The sequence below is a fragment of the Aptenodytes forsteri genome, unplaced genomic scaffold (assembly GCF_000699145.1).
Source record: "Aptenodytes forsteri isolate BGI_AS27 unplaced genomic scaffold, ASM69914v1 Scaffold841, whole genome shotgun sequence".
In the NCBI taxonomy this organism is placed as follows: domain Eukaryota; kingdom Metazoa; phylum Chordata; class Aves; order Sphenisciformes; family Spheniscidae; genus Aptenodytes; species Aptenodytes forsteri.
Genome location: NW_008796189.1, coordinates 75,762 through 91,232, shown reverse-complemented (window position 1 = coordinate 91,232; position 15,471 = coordinate 75,762). Strand labels below are relative to the sequence as shown.

Sequence of the window (15,471 nt, the reverse complement as noted above, 5' to 3'; positions counted from 1 at the left end):
GGCGAGTGAACCCCTCAAACAAGTCACACTGGGGCCAAAGGAGGACACGGGGGGTCAACTGAGGTCACTCACACTGGGGCCAAAGGAGGACACGGGGGTCAACTGAGGTCACATGGACCCCTCAAAGATGTCTCCATGGGGTCAAATGAGGTTAATTGGGGTCAAATGAGGACACGGGGGTCAACTGAGGACACAGGGGTCAACTGAGGTCGCGTGAACCCCTCAAAGATGTCACTGTGGGGTCAAATGAGGTTATTGGGGTCAACTGAGGACACAGGGGTCAACTGAGATCGAGTGGACCCCTCAAAGATGTCACCGTGGGGTCAACTGAAGTTAATTGGGGTCAACTGAGGACACGGGGGTCAGCTGAGGTCACGTGGACCCCTCAAAAACATCTCCATGGGGTCAAATGAGGTTATTGGGGTCAAATGAGGACACAGGGGTCAAATGAGGACACAGGGGTCAAATGAGGACACAGGGGTCAAATGAGGACACAGGGGTCAAATGAGGACACAGGGGTTAACTGAGGTCGAGTGCAGCCCTCAAAGACATCACCGTGGGGTCAACTGAGGTTAATTGGGGACAAATGAGGACACGGGGGTCAACTGAGGACACGGGGGTCAGCTGAGGTCACGTGGACCCCTCAAAAACATCTCCATGGGGTCAAATGAGGTTATTGGGGTCAAATGAGGACACGGGGGTCAACTGAGGTCGAGTGGACCCCTCAAAGACGTCTCCATGGGGTCAAATGAGGTTATTGGGGTCAACTGAGGACACGGGGGTCAACTGAGGACACGGGAGTCAACTGAGGTCGAGTGAACCCCTCAAAGACATCACTGTGGGGGCAAATGAGGTTAATTGGGGTCAACTGAGGACACGGGGGTCAGCTGAGGTCACGTGGACCCCTCAAAAACATCTCCATGGGGTCAAATGAGGTTAATTGGGGTCAAATGAGGACACGGGTCAACTGAGGACATTGGGGTTAACTGAGGTCGCGTGAACCCCTCAAAGACGTCTCCATGGGGTCAACTGAGGTTAATTGGGGTCAAATGAGGACACGGGGGTCAACTGAGGTCGCGTGAACCCCTCAAAGACGTCTCCGTGGGGTCAAATGAGGTTATTGGGGTCAAATGAGGACACAGGGGTCAACTGAGGACACAGGGGTCAACTGAGATCGAGTGGACCCCTCAAAGATGTCACCGTGGGGTCAACTGAGGTTAATTGGGGACAAATGAGGACACGGGGGTCAACTGAGGACACGGGGGTCAGCTGAGGTCACGTGGACCCCTCAAAAACATCTCCATGGGGTCAAATGAGGTTATTGGGGTCAAATGAGGACACAGGGGTCAAATGAGGACACAGGGGTCAAATGAGGACACAGGGGTCAACTGAGGTCAAGTGCACCCCTCAAAGACATCACCGTGGGGTCAACTGAGGTTAATTGGGGACAAATGAGGACACGGGGGTCAACTGAGGACACGGGAGTCAACTGAGGTCGAGTGAACCCCTCAAAGACATCACCGTGGGGTCAACTGAAGTTAATTGGGGTCAACTGAGGACACGGGAGTCAACTGAGGTCGAGTGAACCCCTCAAAGACATCACCGTGGGGTCAACTGAGGTTAATTGGGGTCAACTGAGGACACAGGGGTCAACTGAGGTCGCGTGAACCCCTCAAAGACGTCACTGTGGGGTCAAATGAGGTTATTGGGGTCAAATGAGGACACAGGGGTCAAATGAGGACACAGGGGTCAACTGAGGTCGCGTGAACCCCTCAAAGACGTCTCCATGGGGTCAAATGAGGTTATTGGGGTCAACTGAGGACACGGGAGTCAACTGAGGTCGAGTGAACCCCTCAAAGACATCACTGTGGGGGCAAATGAGGTTAATTGGGGTCAACTGAGGACACGGGGGTCAACTGAGGACACGGGGGTCAGCTGAGGTCACGTGGACCCCTCAAAAACATCTCCATGGGGTCAAATGAGGTTATTGGGGTCAAATGAGGACACAGGGGTTAACTGAGGTCGAGTGCAGCCCTCAAAGACATCACCGTGGGGTCAACTGAAGTTAATTGGGGTCAACTGAGGACACGGGAGTCAACTGAGGTCGAGTGAACCCCTCAAAGACATCACTGTGGGGGCAAATGAGGTTAATTGGGGTCAACGGAGGACACGGGGGGTCAAAGGAGGATAAGAGGGGTTAAATAATATGAACTGGGTTCAACTGAGGGGGCACACAGGGTTTAATGGTTTCAAGCACTAGCCATCTAGTTAAATGGAGTCAAAGGCATCAGATGGGTCACACAGGGTCCTGCGGTGTCATCTGTAAGTTGAACTATGTCTCCCTGTCAGAGCCGTGGTTATTACCACCTCCTGAAGGTGTTAGCGCAGTTAGCTAGCGCGGTCTGATGCATTCTAACCAGTGTACTGACTGAGTCGTCTATTAGTGTTTATTATCATCCACCCTAGCAGTCAGCACAGCTATGGTACAGAATCAGGTAACGGTGCAACAGCAGAACTGGATTTATTTATTAGTGCCTTATTAGTATCTATCATAGCTAGTAAAACAGTTCTCTGTTAGAACTTGCTAGATTCTAATACTACAATTATCGATGAGTAACTATTAGTATCTACAGAAGCTACTAATAGAGTTATTTGTTCAGGTTATTGGTATCCACTAGAATCCACTAACAGAGTTGGTTTTAGCATTATTACTGTTTATAGTAGCTATCGCTAACAGATAATTCTGTTTATTGATTATATTAGACTAGAGTATCACAGCTATCAGATAACAGTTACTGTAGACACTAACAGTTACTAATAGTAATTCAGTCTATTAAAATAATGGTCTATTAGTAATTATTAGCATCTACAGCAGCAAGTAGCAAAGTTTTCTTATAGATTCCAATAATAGAACTATATATTAGTACCTATAGTAGGGAGTAACAAATAGCTATTTCAACCTATACAGTATCTATTAGAATCTAACAATAGTTATCTATGAGTAGTAGTTACAGTAGTTGGTCCTAAAATCAGAATTTATTGGAATGTATTTGTAGATTTGCAGATTTATTAGTATCTACAATAGCTGGTAAAAAGATTTTCTTGTATAATCTACCAGTAACTAATAATGCTATTATTCATTAAGTACTTATTAGTATCTATTAGCTAGAAATACAATAGTCTAGTAGAATCTGTAACAGAATCTACTTATGGAATTATCGATATTAGTTATTAATGCAATTATCTATTAGAATTATTAGAATTCATTAATGGAATTTCTTACTAGTATACTTAGTAGCTAGCCATACAATTTTGTCTCATAATCTATGAGAATCTTTTAACATAATTATCTATTCATACGTGTATTAGTATTATTGCACTTATCTATTAAAAGCTATTACTATTAGCATCTAATAAATTAACTACCTATTTGTATTTAGTATCTATAGTAGCTATTAATACAATTACCAATTAAAATGTATTAGAATATATCAATAAGAATTATCTATTAGGATCTAGAGTAGCTAGTATATGAATAACAGTTATAATCTATTAGAATTCTTTAAGGGAAAAAAGCCATTACTATTTATTAGTGTCTATAGTAGCTATCAATACAATTATCTGTATGTAATGTCTTATTATCTATTAGAATCTAGTGACAGACTTATCTATGCATAGTTATTAGTATCTACATTAGCTATCTCATAGATTCTACTGTTGGGATCTATTAAATTCTACTGACGGTATTCTAGTATCAACCATCACTAGTAATGTAATTACAGATTACAATCTAATAGTACGATTACCTATTAGAATACATTAGTAGATTTATTGTATATTGGTAGTTATTAGCGTCTGTATTAGCTGTTAATGCAATTACCTATTAGAATCTATACAATTATCTGTAACCAGCTACAGGGGCTATAAACGTGTCATCTGTTAGAACCTCAACAGGATTATTGACTAATAGCTATCTGTACCTCGTTAGCCATTACCTACTGCTACCTCTTAGCATTTGGTATCGGAGCTGTCCACCACCTGTTAATAGCACCATCTATTACCAGCAGACAGAATACATTTTCCCACCCCGGCCGCGGTGCAAAGGTTAAGCAGGTTAAGCCAACACTGTTCTGCTGGCTTCATCCGGGAGGCTAAGGGCTGTTTCTGGCAAAAGCCGTACCGCAGCAGCGTGTGCCGCTGCAGATGCCTTGCTGAGAGCATCTGGGCTGAGACCCCGGGGCAGCAGCCGCCAGCCCACCGCGACCTTCAGCAGTGTCCCGAGTGCCGGGGCCCGGGTGAGGAGGGGTTCGAGCTGACACTCGTCTGCTGATTTAAGCCCATTTCCTAGGTGAAAGTCCCACTGTTGTGGAAGCAAACCTGAAGGTGGGAGTGTGCACGGTGCCACCCGGCCTTGCTAACCTGCTCCTGGGGAAGGGAGCCTTGAAATCGAGCAGGGAGAGGGGAGACACGCCGCCCTTACAGTCCCGGTGGGGCTGCTGCTAGCGGGAACAAACTCAGAACCCGGCTTTGAACTTTGTACTTTATTTTCACATATATAAAAAAAACCTTGCAAGTATCAGACAAAACTTCTGGAAATTTACACACAATCCAACAAAAATATATATAAACCAAAGCTTTTGCTTCGACAACACTTGTAGCTCATGAGTATAGCTCACCGCTTGTTAGGGCGCTGGCCGCCGGGCTGCTGCACGGCTCCCTGCTACCGGCAGAGGATGCTGGGGGTGCGCGAAGGGACATCTCTCCTGTCGCCCAGGGTTAGCCTCAGCCCCTTGCCGAAGGGCTGGGGGGGGTGACAGGCTTGTGGACAGCACAGCACTGAGAGTATGTGACTTAGAAGAAGGAGGGGCTGATCTCTCTAGGAGGAGGCAGGAGGGAAAGCCATGTTTCAGGGGGAGGGCTGGGACAGACCACGGCAGCGGAAGCTAAAGGCAGGCTGCTTGCCCGTCTCCCCTCTCCACCACTCAGCTGCTGTAGCACCAGCCTGGCTGTGGGGCCAGAGGTGCCACCGAAGCACAGAAATAAACCAGTTTTACCTGGGGCTGGTAATTGTTCAGCACAAAAAAACCCCTGAGACATCGCCAACTGGCCCTGGCCTAATATTCCTTAGTTTTAAATCTGGGGGGGGCCTCCGAGAGCCGCTGTTGCCAGCAGCTGTGCAGCCTCCCTAAAAGCAATCCAATTCCCTGGGGAGTGGGGACAGAGAAGCCCTCCCCCTCACGTCAGCAAGGCTACACTACAAACCAGAGAACCTAAGCCCTTGGTCTGGCACGTGCCCGAGACATGGGCAACCCTGCCCTTGCTCTGCCAGGTACTCGCCTCGCATAGGATCACAGCTACCCATTGCGGAGCTCCCTACCCACACAGCACCGTCAGGACATGCTGGGCTAAACCAACAAGACAAGAACAGTTCAAAAGGAAAAGCAAAGCACTAACACCTCCCCAGCAGCTGGCAAACGCCACTCTAACAAACCACTTCCATTCTTCGCTCGTCTAACCTGCACACCACTACATCTAAGGTGCCTGGGACATCCCAAAAGTAAAAGTAAAATTTCACCAGCTTTTCTGAGCAAGTTTGGGGTAAAACACATCAAAACCTTCCCACACACGTACAGGACAGATTTCCTGAAAAAGCCTCAAATCCTTCCACCAGGTAGCTTAATGGGATATTTCTTTCTAATATTGCTATTGGCTTCTCTGTAGTAGTAAGCAAGTGCAGCTTCGCTGCTGCTAAGTCGACAACCTGCAAGCCCACGGTTGAGGTAACGGACAGGTGAGTCGGGGGGTGTCCCCCACGCGTTGGGGCTCAGCACTGCGACGCAGTAATCGTCTCTGGCCGTGCTCCCCAGGTACTGGAGCAGGGGTGGGACAAGGCAATCCAAGAGCAGGAAAGGTTTGAAGGAAGAAAGCACTTAGTAGATTCCCTCTCTAGTTTCTCAGATCGATGTATTTCTCGCTCTTCAGTCCGCCAAAACAGAAAGAGGGGGAAAAAAAAAAGCAGTTAGGGGTGAACATAAAATCAGGTCCTCTACTGCAAGTGTCTGCATGACAGACAGCAATGCAATGGGGGAGAGCCGCCGGCCCAGGCCACCCCATGGTGGCTGAGCATCTGCCCCAGGGCAAAGGGTGAGCGTGAGCTGTGTGGGCAGCAGGACCAGGGTGGGGTTGGCCTAAGGCAAATAAAACCGCACCGGGCTCAGGTGCCGCATCCTGTGGCTCCACAGGACGTGCAAAGCGTGGCAAGCCCTGCCTTAGCACGGTGATGGTCCGGCACTGATACCGTGAACAGTTGCTCGAGCCCCCAGTGGCTCTTGACCCCAGGTGAGAGGTAAGCACGTGGCCCGGGAGAGTTATCTCATCCTTCACTGAGAGCTTTGGCTCAGAGATGCCAGAGCAGGGCCCATTCCTGCAGCCTCCACTCTGACTCCTGGCCAGAGACGTTTATGTAGTTCCTTCTCCCAGAGCCCCCCGGGGAGCCCGGCTCCTGCTCCAGGGAGCGCAGAAGGAGGCAGTGCCAAGCAGGTCGGGCAGTGGGCAGTGTGCTCCCAGGAGGTGCCAGGGGCTGGCACGGAGCAGAGCTGCACGTTTGCAGGGGAGGGCTGCTCCTACATCCTTGGAGCAGAGAGCTGTGGCTTTGTCACCTCCCCTCCCTCCCACAGCCCCTCTCGAGCGCTGATGATGGATGGTGGAGGCCCATGCAGGGTGGGGAGTGCTGGGAGAGGAGCTTGCAGAGAGGAGAAAAGCATTACCTCGATGCACCCCTGTACACTCCTCACCTCCGCTCCCAGCCCTGGGAGCAGCCCTGGCCCTGGGGAAGGGCAGTGCACGATGCTCTGTCCTACCTGGTCAGCGGCAGGTCTCTTCTCGCCGTTGGCACCCTGCAGGAGCCCCGCCTCTTCGGAAAGTTTATCTGACTTAACTTCAACTACAATCTTGTCTTTACGTGCCTCTGGCTTTGTGCTAGGGGAGGGAGGTGACAATTTTGAGACATGTTGCGATACCAAAGAGGGCACGTGGCCAGTTGAGCGAGGCCAAGCCCTGGGGCTCCATCTCAGGGGATGCTCTGGAGCGGGGCTGGGGCAGAGGAAGGCCAGGGGTGAAAGAGGCTCCGGCTCAGAGAAAGCTTTGGGCTGCCCAGCCCCTCCCTGGGGAGGAGTCCCTTGGCTGCTCTACCACTCTGCTGTCCTCCTCATCGCCTCCCTGTGTGGGCAGGGTGAGCAGTGCGGACCCCAGGCTGTGGGAAGCTGGAAGCGCTGCCGAGACCCCAGCGCGGTGCCCCCCCGCGGCTGCACTATTGCCTCCCTCCACGTTGGGCAGGGAGCGGCTGGTGCAATGAGATGGGAAGCATGAGTGATGGCAAGCACCTCTGGCCCCAAGGGTTCCCTGGGAGGGCGGGCGGCAGTGCTTACATGTCCTGTTTCCCAGCGCGGCCACACGGGATCTTGCCTTTCTTGTGCAGGAAGTAGATGACAGACCCCAGCACAGCCACCACAAGGATGCAGACAATGATCGCCACAATGATCACCCCTTTGCTCTCTGGTGTCTTTTGATCTAAACACAATGGGAGAGGAAGAAGTTAATGCCTGTCCCACCCTGATACTCTCCAGCTTCTGCGTTACTGCAACCCCTCGGGGGCAAGAAAAGGATCCCTTTCCCCAAGAAAGCACCATGGGGACTCCAGTTCTCGGTGCTTCTCCAGCTCCCTGCAGGATGCAGATGTCAGTACAAAAATGCTCTGTTAGGGCAGTTTCTGCACTTTGCATTCTGCTCCCGGCTGCCATGCCCCTGCGTGCCATAGGAGGATGGCTTACAGGGTTTCCTGCAAGACATCAGGCCATCCCTTTGCTTCCTTGCCCAATGGGCCTGGGCTGCCGGAAGCCGCACTTGATGGCCTCGCTGGGCTACAGGCTGAGGACAAGCAGGCAGCTTTCACACTTCTGCAGAAACAGGTGGAGACAGAGCCTCCGTTTCCCTCGTGGCTTGGCAGAGAGAGAGGAGCAGTGACAGATGCGGTGCAAGAGCCAGCAGCCAAGGCTCCCTCCCCAGGCCAGAGGCGAGTGTGACTCCCATCAGTGGCATGCTCCCACCACAGCCTGGGCTGACGGACACACGCACCCAGCGCAGCGAGGAGACTGACCTTTTCTGATGGACTCCACTGGCAGAGCAGGAAGGGAGGGAAAGAGACAGAGCTCAGCCACGCCACAGCAGCACGGCACACAGGGTGCCTGTGCGAGGGGGACTAATACTTCTCTGGGTTCCTGGGGCAGAGGGCAGTGCCTGAGACTCACCGAGCAGCTGGATGTGCTTCTCGCTGACACCCAGCGCGTTGGAGACCCTGCACATGGCTCCCGCCCGCAGCAGGTCGTGGCTCACGCGCACCGTCAGGTTGCTGGCGATGTGCTGATTTTCAACATACTCATGAGCCTGCAAGGTGGGGAGGCAGCGAAGGATTCAGTGCCCGAGGCAATGCGCAGCCCCTCTGAGAGACCACGGCCTGGACCCAGCACCCTCCCCAGTTCTCACCGTCCCGTTGACATTCCAGTGGACAGAGGGCCTGGGGAAAGCGATGGCCTTGCAGGTCAGGTTCACCACCTCGTCCTGCCGCACGTACAGTGGGGAGCTGATGGCGACGATCCGCGGCTTCCCTGTGGGGAGGGCACATCAAGCACCCATGGCTCTCGGGGGGGAACAGGGCTGATGCTGGGCAGGATGGGGCTCGCTCTGGCACGGCAGCATGCCTGCACACATGCCAGTTCTTACCCTGAACAGCCACGGCCACCTGCTTGCTCTGCTCCAGCCCCGGCACGCTCGGTGCGATCACCTTGCAGCTGAAGTTGCTGGAGGTTTCGAAGGTGAGGTTGCTCAGAAAAAGCTGGTTCCCTTCTGCGACCTTCCTGCCCTGTTGGGAAGGGATGCCCCCCAGCAATGAGCCCTGAGCGCCAGGCCCTTCTGCACCCAGCTCCCCAGGCTCTGCAGCTCTCCCAAAGGGGCTCAGCCCTCCCTCCTACACACAGCAAGCGAGCCTGCAAGCACAGGAACTCTCTGCAGTACTGGCCAGGAGGTGAAGAGGTAGAGATGAAGACGCAGGTCCATGCAAGGGGGAATCCTACCCCTGGCCTCTCTCAGGAGAGATGGAGCAAGCTCCTGGCTCTGCCCAGTTTACTGCAAAGCCCAGGCTCGCCCAGCCTGAGCGTGACAATACCTGAATGCCTGCTCACCTTCTCATCCCTCCACTGGTAGTCCAGGGCCACAGGGCTGTGGGCATTGCAGCTCAGCCTCACGTTGTCCCCTTCCTGAAGGGGTGAGGATGGCTCCATCTTCACATGGACCCCTTCAATGTCTAGGAGAGGGATGGAGACCAGGGCAGGGTGAGCAGGAGGGACAGGGCACCCACCACGAGGTGTGCAGGGTCCCATCCCCCGCCTTACAGTTCACAACAAGCTCCACATCCTTCTCCAGCTGTCTCATATCATCCAAGTCCAGGGTCTGGCATCTGTACAGGCCGCTGCTGCTCTTATTCACATCGTGCAGGTTCAGCACCCCGCTGTTGGTGTCTGCCAGTGACGTCAGGTCCTGCCAGCTGTCCTCCAGCTGCAGGCAGTGGGGAAAAAGCAGAGCCCTTAGCCCCACACAGGCACCCTCCATCCCAGCCACTGCATCCCACTGCCCAGGGCCCTCCAGGCAGGGGACAAGGAGCAGCCAGGACACGAGATGTCTGCCAAGGGAGAGGTGCCCAGGTCCCCTCTGGCCTCACCTCTCTCTTATAGAAGCTGAAGACGGGTGCTGGGTTCCCGTCAGCCTCACAGACCAGCTTCACATCATCCCCTTCCTTCACCAGTGCCGAGGACGGCATGACCTGCAGCTTCACGTGCTGCGCAGGGTCTGGGGGAGGAGGGAGCGTCGGTGTGGGGCCCCACCACGCAGCACCGGGCAGCGGGCACGGCCCCCAGCCCCTGACTCACAGAAGACGGTGACGTTGACTCGCCGCGACTCCACGGCACGCCTCTGTCCCCGCAGCCAGTAGTGCACGGTGCAGTGGTACAGGGAGTTGCGGTCCTCCCGGGTGACGTGGGCAAAGAGGGTGCTGCTCACCGTGTACAGCCCGCTCGACTCGCGGGTCAGCGTGGCCGGGATCTTCACCACTGCAGGGGACACAGCTGCTGTTCCCAGCCCATGGCGAGGCCATGGGAGGCAAGGAGGGCTCCCTTGGGAGCACAGGGTTCCTTTGGGTGGCCACGGGCTGCCAGTCCCCAGCTGAGGAGGCCCTGGATAGCACGAGTGCCCCAGCCCCTCTCTCTTGAGCAGGCAGGTGTAGTTCCCCATCCCCATCCTCATCCCCATCCCCATCCCCATGCAACTCACTCTTCTCCTCCGGCTGCAGCTGCTCCCTGTTCTTGTGCCACGTGATGTTGGGGGGTGGGAAGCTGTTCCTGCTCACGCACTGGGCAATCTGCGGCAGCAGACAGAGCCTTGAGCATGGGGTGCCCCCATGGGGAGAGGGAAGTGGGGAGCCTGGCATGGCTGGGAGCCTCCCCCTCCCCTGTGTGGGGCCCCTCCTCACCTGCGGGATGTCACTGCTCTGCACGGAGATGCCTCCTGGGTTGGCCGTGATCTCAGGGGCCTCGGGGACCTCTGGAAAGAGAAGCCACCCCACACATATTAGGAGGGATGGGACGGGACGGGATCCCCCACCGGCCCCGCAGAGCGGATGGACAGCCGTGCTGCCCTCCTGCCCCATCACTCACTGTAGACGTGGAGCTCGGTGTGGTTCTCGCCCATGCCGTGGCTGCCCGCCTCAACCTGGCACAGGAAGGTCCTGGCGTCCTGCACCGTCACCCTGCTGATGGACAGGGCCTTGTCCTCCCCCACCGACAGCCGCCCCTTGTAGTCCATGTTCTCTTCCAGGATCTCGCTGCCCATGATGCGGCACAGCCTCACCCGGTTGTTGCGGTCGATCTGCAAGGTGAGGGGCCAAGGCCAGGCTGACGGGGAGCCCGTGAGAAAGCCCTGGGCTAGCTGCCACCCCAGCCCACCGCCCACCACTCCTCTCCCAGGTCAGCACTCACGTAGGACCAGTTGATGTAGGTGTAGGAACCATTTCCAGGGATGTAGAAGTTGCACTCGATCCTGGCCGTGCCCCCGCTCTCCACTTCGACCACCGCTGGCATGGAGACCTCCAGCTTGCTGGCTGCAGCTGCGGGACAGAGCCCATCAGGGGCAGGAAGCATGGGGAAGGCCCCGTATCTGAGCTAGCGAGGGAGCTGAGCCCAGGCCTGTCCCTGTTTCCATCCCCCAAAGGGCGTGGGGCAGAGCCATGTCCTGCGCCGGCATCCCCCAGGCACTGTGTCCCAGCCCAGCAGGAGCACCAGCCAGGAGCACAGTCCCGCTCCTGCCGCCACGCTGCCTTCTGCATCCACAGAAAGCCTGCGGGCTCAGGCCACCACCCCTGTTCCCAGGGAGGGGATGAGGCACACCGTGCTCGCACCACCGGTCTCCTCAGGACACCTGGAGACAACCACTCACGCCACTGCTGTTGCAGACCCCACCAGACCTGCCCTCCCCATGGCATCCCAGCCTTGCTGAAATGGGCAGCAAGACCTCTGAGCCCCCAAATCCACCCGCGCCCATCCACCTGGGCTGCACCCTGCCCAGGATGGGTATGGGAAGGGGCTGCATCTCCACAGCCTGCGAGCGAGCAGATCACCTTGCCGGCTGCCTTAATCTGAGCTCGGGGCAGCGCTGATCCCCCTCACACCCCAGAGCACACACCTACCCTCCCGGTCCGAGCCAGCATCCCAGACCAGCTCCCACCGTGCCTTACTGGCTCCAAGGGCCAGGCAAGGAGGTGTCGGGAGGTTAGCAGAGGCAGGGGAAGGGGCCGGGTGCTGGAGACTGAAGCTGGCAGCACAAAGGCTGCACCTTCTCGCGGTCCGGGACCAGAGCCCTGACGTCAGCCTGCGCAGCCCCCGCAGCAGCCCCGGGAGCTGGGGCATGAATGAGGCGCTGTGTTCCTCTGCAGCAGGATGAGGCACACAGGGCAGCAGCTCAGAAGGGGTGCCCCAGCCAGCTGCGGCTGCCTGCTGCTCCCTTTCCCCCTCCAAGCCAACAGGGCCCGTGGGGGAGGCAGCATGTCCCCGACCACCGCGGCCGTGGCGCAGCCGGGACTCCCGGGTCCCTCCCCAAGCTCCGACCTTGCCACCCGGGCTGGAACCCAGAACCCAGCAGTCAGAGCATCCACCCCTGCAGTGTACCCAAGGTGAGCCCCTCGCTGCTCCTCTGCTCCCTGCCCATAAAGTAAACCCAGTGCTGCCCACCCATAGCATGGGTGGCACGAGGGACCCGCAGCTCTGGCGAGCAGAGTCTGCCAACCCTGGCACCCCACCTTCCCTCCCAGCCCAGCCACCCACTTGCCCGCAGCAGTAATGGAGCACCTGGCCATGCTCCAGAGCAGCAGGGGAAGGTAATGGCTATCGATTCAGGACAGGGAACAGAGCAGCTTCCGGAGGGGCTGGGGGCAGAGCAGCCCCAGCCGGGCACAGCAGAGACAAGGGCTGTGTCACAGCAAGGCTGGGAGTGCCATTGCCACTGGCCCTGTGGATGCCAAAGCAAGGTGGGTCTGTACGCCCTGGGCTGGTACACAGCCCTGCAGGAGGGGACAGCGGTCTGTCCCCCAGCAACAAGGCCAGCCGGCTCGGCACCCGCAGCCCAGCCCAGGTATGGGAGCTGGGGACAAGAGGCTGGAGGAAGCCAGCTGTGTCAACAGCTCCCTTGATAGTGCCGCTCGGTAACAGCCACGGAGCCTTGCAAGTGAGGCAACTTCAAAGGGCAATGCTGTGCCCACAAAACACTCTTTGTCTGGAGCGGGTATGTGGTGGCAACAGCCCCAAAATGCAGCCAGGAGCCCTTCTGCCACAGCAAAGGCCCTGGCTCACAGGACTAGCTACCTCAGGACACCCCAAAAGCCAGCTTTTGGCCCTTACCCGTCCCATCAGCACAGTACCATTTGCACTAAGCAAAGAGGGATGAGCAAAGCACTGCACAGGAAAGGAGGTGCTAGAAAAACAGGTGAAAGCCCCAGAGATAAAAGCATGCACTGCGTCAGGAAACTGGACTGAGCGTACATAGGAAAAGATAACTTTGCACCGGAGGCACCTGCCCACCTGTATGGCCACGACTTGGCTGCCTGGTGCAGCCGGGCACCCGCAGACTTGGGCAAGCCTGGGGCTGGGGTGCACCCCTGCTGCACCCCTGCCCCCTCCCCTGAGCCCTGACACTTCTGGGCTGCAGGCAGCCAGGCCTGGCTTTGCCTCCCCATCATTTTTAGACCTTCAGCATGGGCCCCAGGCAGAGCCAGCCCCTGGGAGAGGGAGAGCTGCTGGCCCGCCCCGCTGACCCGCTCGGCATGAGAGCCCTCATCCAGGCAGCGAAGCAGCCGAAACCATGAGCTCAGAGCTGGAGAATGGCTGGCATCTGGGGCTGGCATGAGGCACACGTCCCTCCCACCCATCCACTGCCCTTGAGGAGGTAGACATGGATGCTGCAGCCCCCACCCTGCCTGGAACAAGGGCCCACTGCTCCCTACCTCCTCCGTGGCAGGCTGGATACTAGCCCTCCCCTGAGCTGGAAGGAACACCCAGCGACACTGCAAGTGCGGCTAGCTGAGGGACACAAGGCCCCCCACAACCCTGGGAACACAAGGCTTCCTCCTGCAGCTCCAAGACCCCACAGCCTGTCAGGTGCATGGGCAGGCTAGAGAGGCACAGGGCACAGGCACCCTGGCATAGCAGGCTCTGGGGACATGGTGATCCTCCCTTGCATCCAGCACGGCTGCAGATACTGGTTTGTTGAGGGAATCTGGGCAGGGCTGGAGACCCATCAGCCACGCGTGGAGCAGCCCAGCTGCAGAGCTGAGCTCCAGCCTGCACGGTGCACGCCAAGCGCCTGGCACATCTCCAGCAGGAGACCTAGAGATCTGGAGAGGACGTCTGCAGCAAGCAAGCAGGGAAGGGAGGAGAGCCCCCGTGCCTTTCCATCTGGCTGGCGGACAGCCGGCTGGCAGCCAGAGCTCCACAAGAACAAAGATTTGCTTTTAGAGCCGAGGAAGGGGGTGGGGAGTAGCACAGCCCCTCCGCCAGCCTCCTGTGGAGCAGAGGTGTGTGGGGAGCTGGCGAGGAGCACGGCTGCATGGGCGGCGCAGAGCCCCCAGCACGGAGCAGCAAGAGGAGGGGCACCACAGGGGTCAGGAGCTGCACGTGGGATGCCTGAAGTTTCCATGGGTTTCTGAATCCCTCTCGGGGAAATCAGCTGTGGCCAGATCCCTCCTGCTCCCAGCTCATGCACACATGCTGCCCTCCTCTGCCTTGGCAAGGCCACCCTTCCTGCACAGATCCCTGAGCCGGAGTGCCCCAGCTCCCCCAGAGCAGGATCACCTGCACCTCTCCTTCCTCATAGAGAGGAGAAACAGGGTGCAGAGCCCCAGCCCTGCAGCAAGCAGCACCACCGCCAGCGCCCAACAGCTTCTGCCCCAGCCCAGCCCTCACTGGGCTGGGGATGGGGAGGGAGCCAAGGCTCTGCTGCAGGAGGGACTGACACCTTGCACCCCCAAACAAACCCCACCATCCCATCAGGACCCAGCCATGGGTCCTCGACCATGACCCTTTCCCAGGAGAGGAAAGGCTCACAACCCCAGCCCTGCAGCCAGGTAACATCACAGAGACCTCTCTAACAGCCGGAGATTGCAGTGCAGAAGGGGCCAGGGTGGCACTGGCAGCTCCAGTGTGGGCTCAGACCCCCGCCCCCGCAGCACGGTGAGCCCCCCAGGCCCGCCTGCGAATGGCTTGGCTGTGGCCCCTCAATGCTTCTGGGAAGCACCAAGCCTTTCGCAGTGGCTGGGCTTGCAAACACACTGATGCCGCCAACCAATAAACGCCTCACTCGGCACATGTGCTGTGATGAAGGGGATCCCAGCACGGGCCGGGGATGGAAGCAGCCTGCCTTTGGCTCAGGCATTCAGCTCTCCCGCGGCGCCAACGCCTTGGCCAGAGCAGGCTTCCCCAGCGCCTGGGGCAACCTCCGCAGCATGGCTGGGACAAGGCGAGAAGGCGGCAGGGAGCAGCCAGCGCACCGGGACCGCTCCCTGGCCCCCGGCAAGGGGAGGGCATGCTGCGGGAAGCAAGGCAGGGCAGGAAACGCAGCCCCCCCCGAGGATGAAAATGGACTGGAAAGAGGATAAAAAAAGAAAGTGTGAAAAAAGCCAAGAGAAACAAAGTGCTCGGGGAAAAACTCCTTAGAAGGAAAGGGGTGGATGCTTCCTAATAACTCGACCAATTCACCCTGCTGCACACTGAACACACGTGGGGGCACCCCTGCACCCTGCCCCTCACGCCCTTGCCTCTGCCCCACAGAGCACGGCCCCAAGGGCCTGCCTTGCACCAGCCACCTTCCCTGGCCACC

General features: G+C 56.8%; 1 protein-coding gene across 1 annotated transcript in view; it reads right to left on the bottom strand.

Annotated features, from left to right (window-relative positions):
• Positions 1-4,530: 4,530 nt before the first annotated feature.
• Positions 4,531-15,471, bottom strand: part of MCAM (melanoma cell adhesion molecule) — a 28,203-nt gene continuing 17,262 nt past the window's right edge. Inside the window, exons 3-16 of the mRNA XM_019474295.1 lie at positions 11,085-11,212; positions 10,764-10,974; positions 10,580-10,650; positions 10,381-10,468; positions 9,981-10,160; positions 9,773-9,900; positions 9,447-9,609; positions 9,237-9,358; positions 8,779-8,917; positions 8,542-8,663; positions 8,307-8,442; positions 7,428-7,569; positions 6,861-6,978; positions 4,531-5,976 (exon numbers count right to left, since the gene is read on the bottom strand). Coding sequence (XP_019329840.1) covers positions 5,947-5,976; positions 6,861-6,978; positions 7,428-7,569; positions 8,307-8,442; positions 8,542-8,663; positions 8,779-8,917; positions 9,237-9,358; positions 9,447-9,609; positions 9,773-9,900; positions 9,981-10,160; positions 10,381-10,468; positions 10,580-10,650; positions 10,764-10,974; positions 11,085-11,186 — 1,752 coding nt within the window. The 5' untranslated portion in view covers positions 11,187-11,212 and the 3' untranslated portion in view covers positions 4,531-5,946. The remainder of the gene's footprint in view (positions 5,977-6,860; positions 6,979-7,427; positions 7,570-8,306; positions 8,443-8,541; positions 8,664-8,778; positions 8,918-9,236; positions 9,359-9,446; positions 9,610-9,772; positions 9,901-9,980; positions 10,161-10,380; positions 10,469-10,579; positions 10,651-10,763; positions 10,975-11,084; positions 11,213-15,471) is intronic.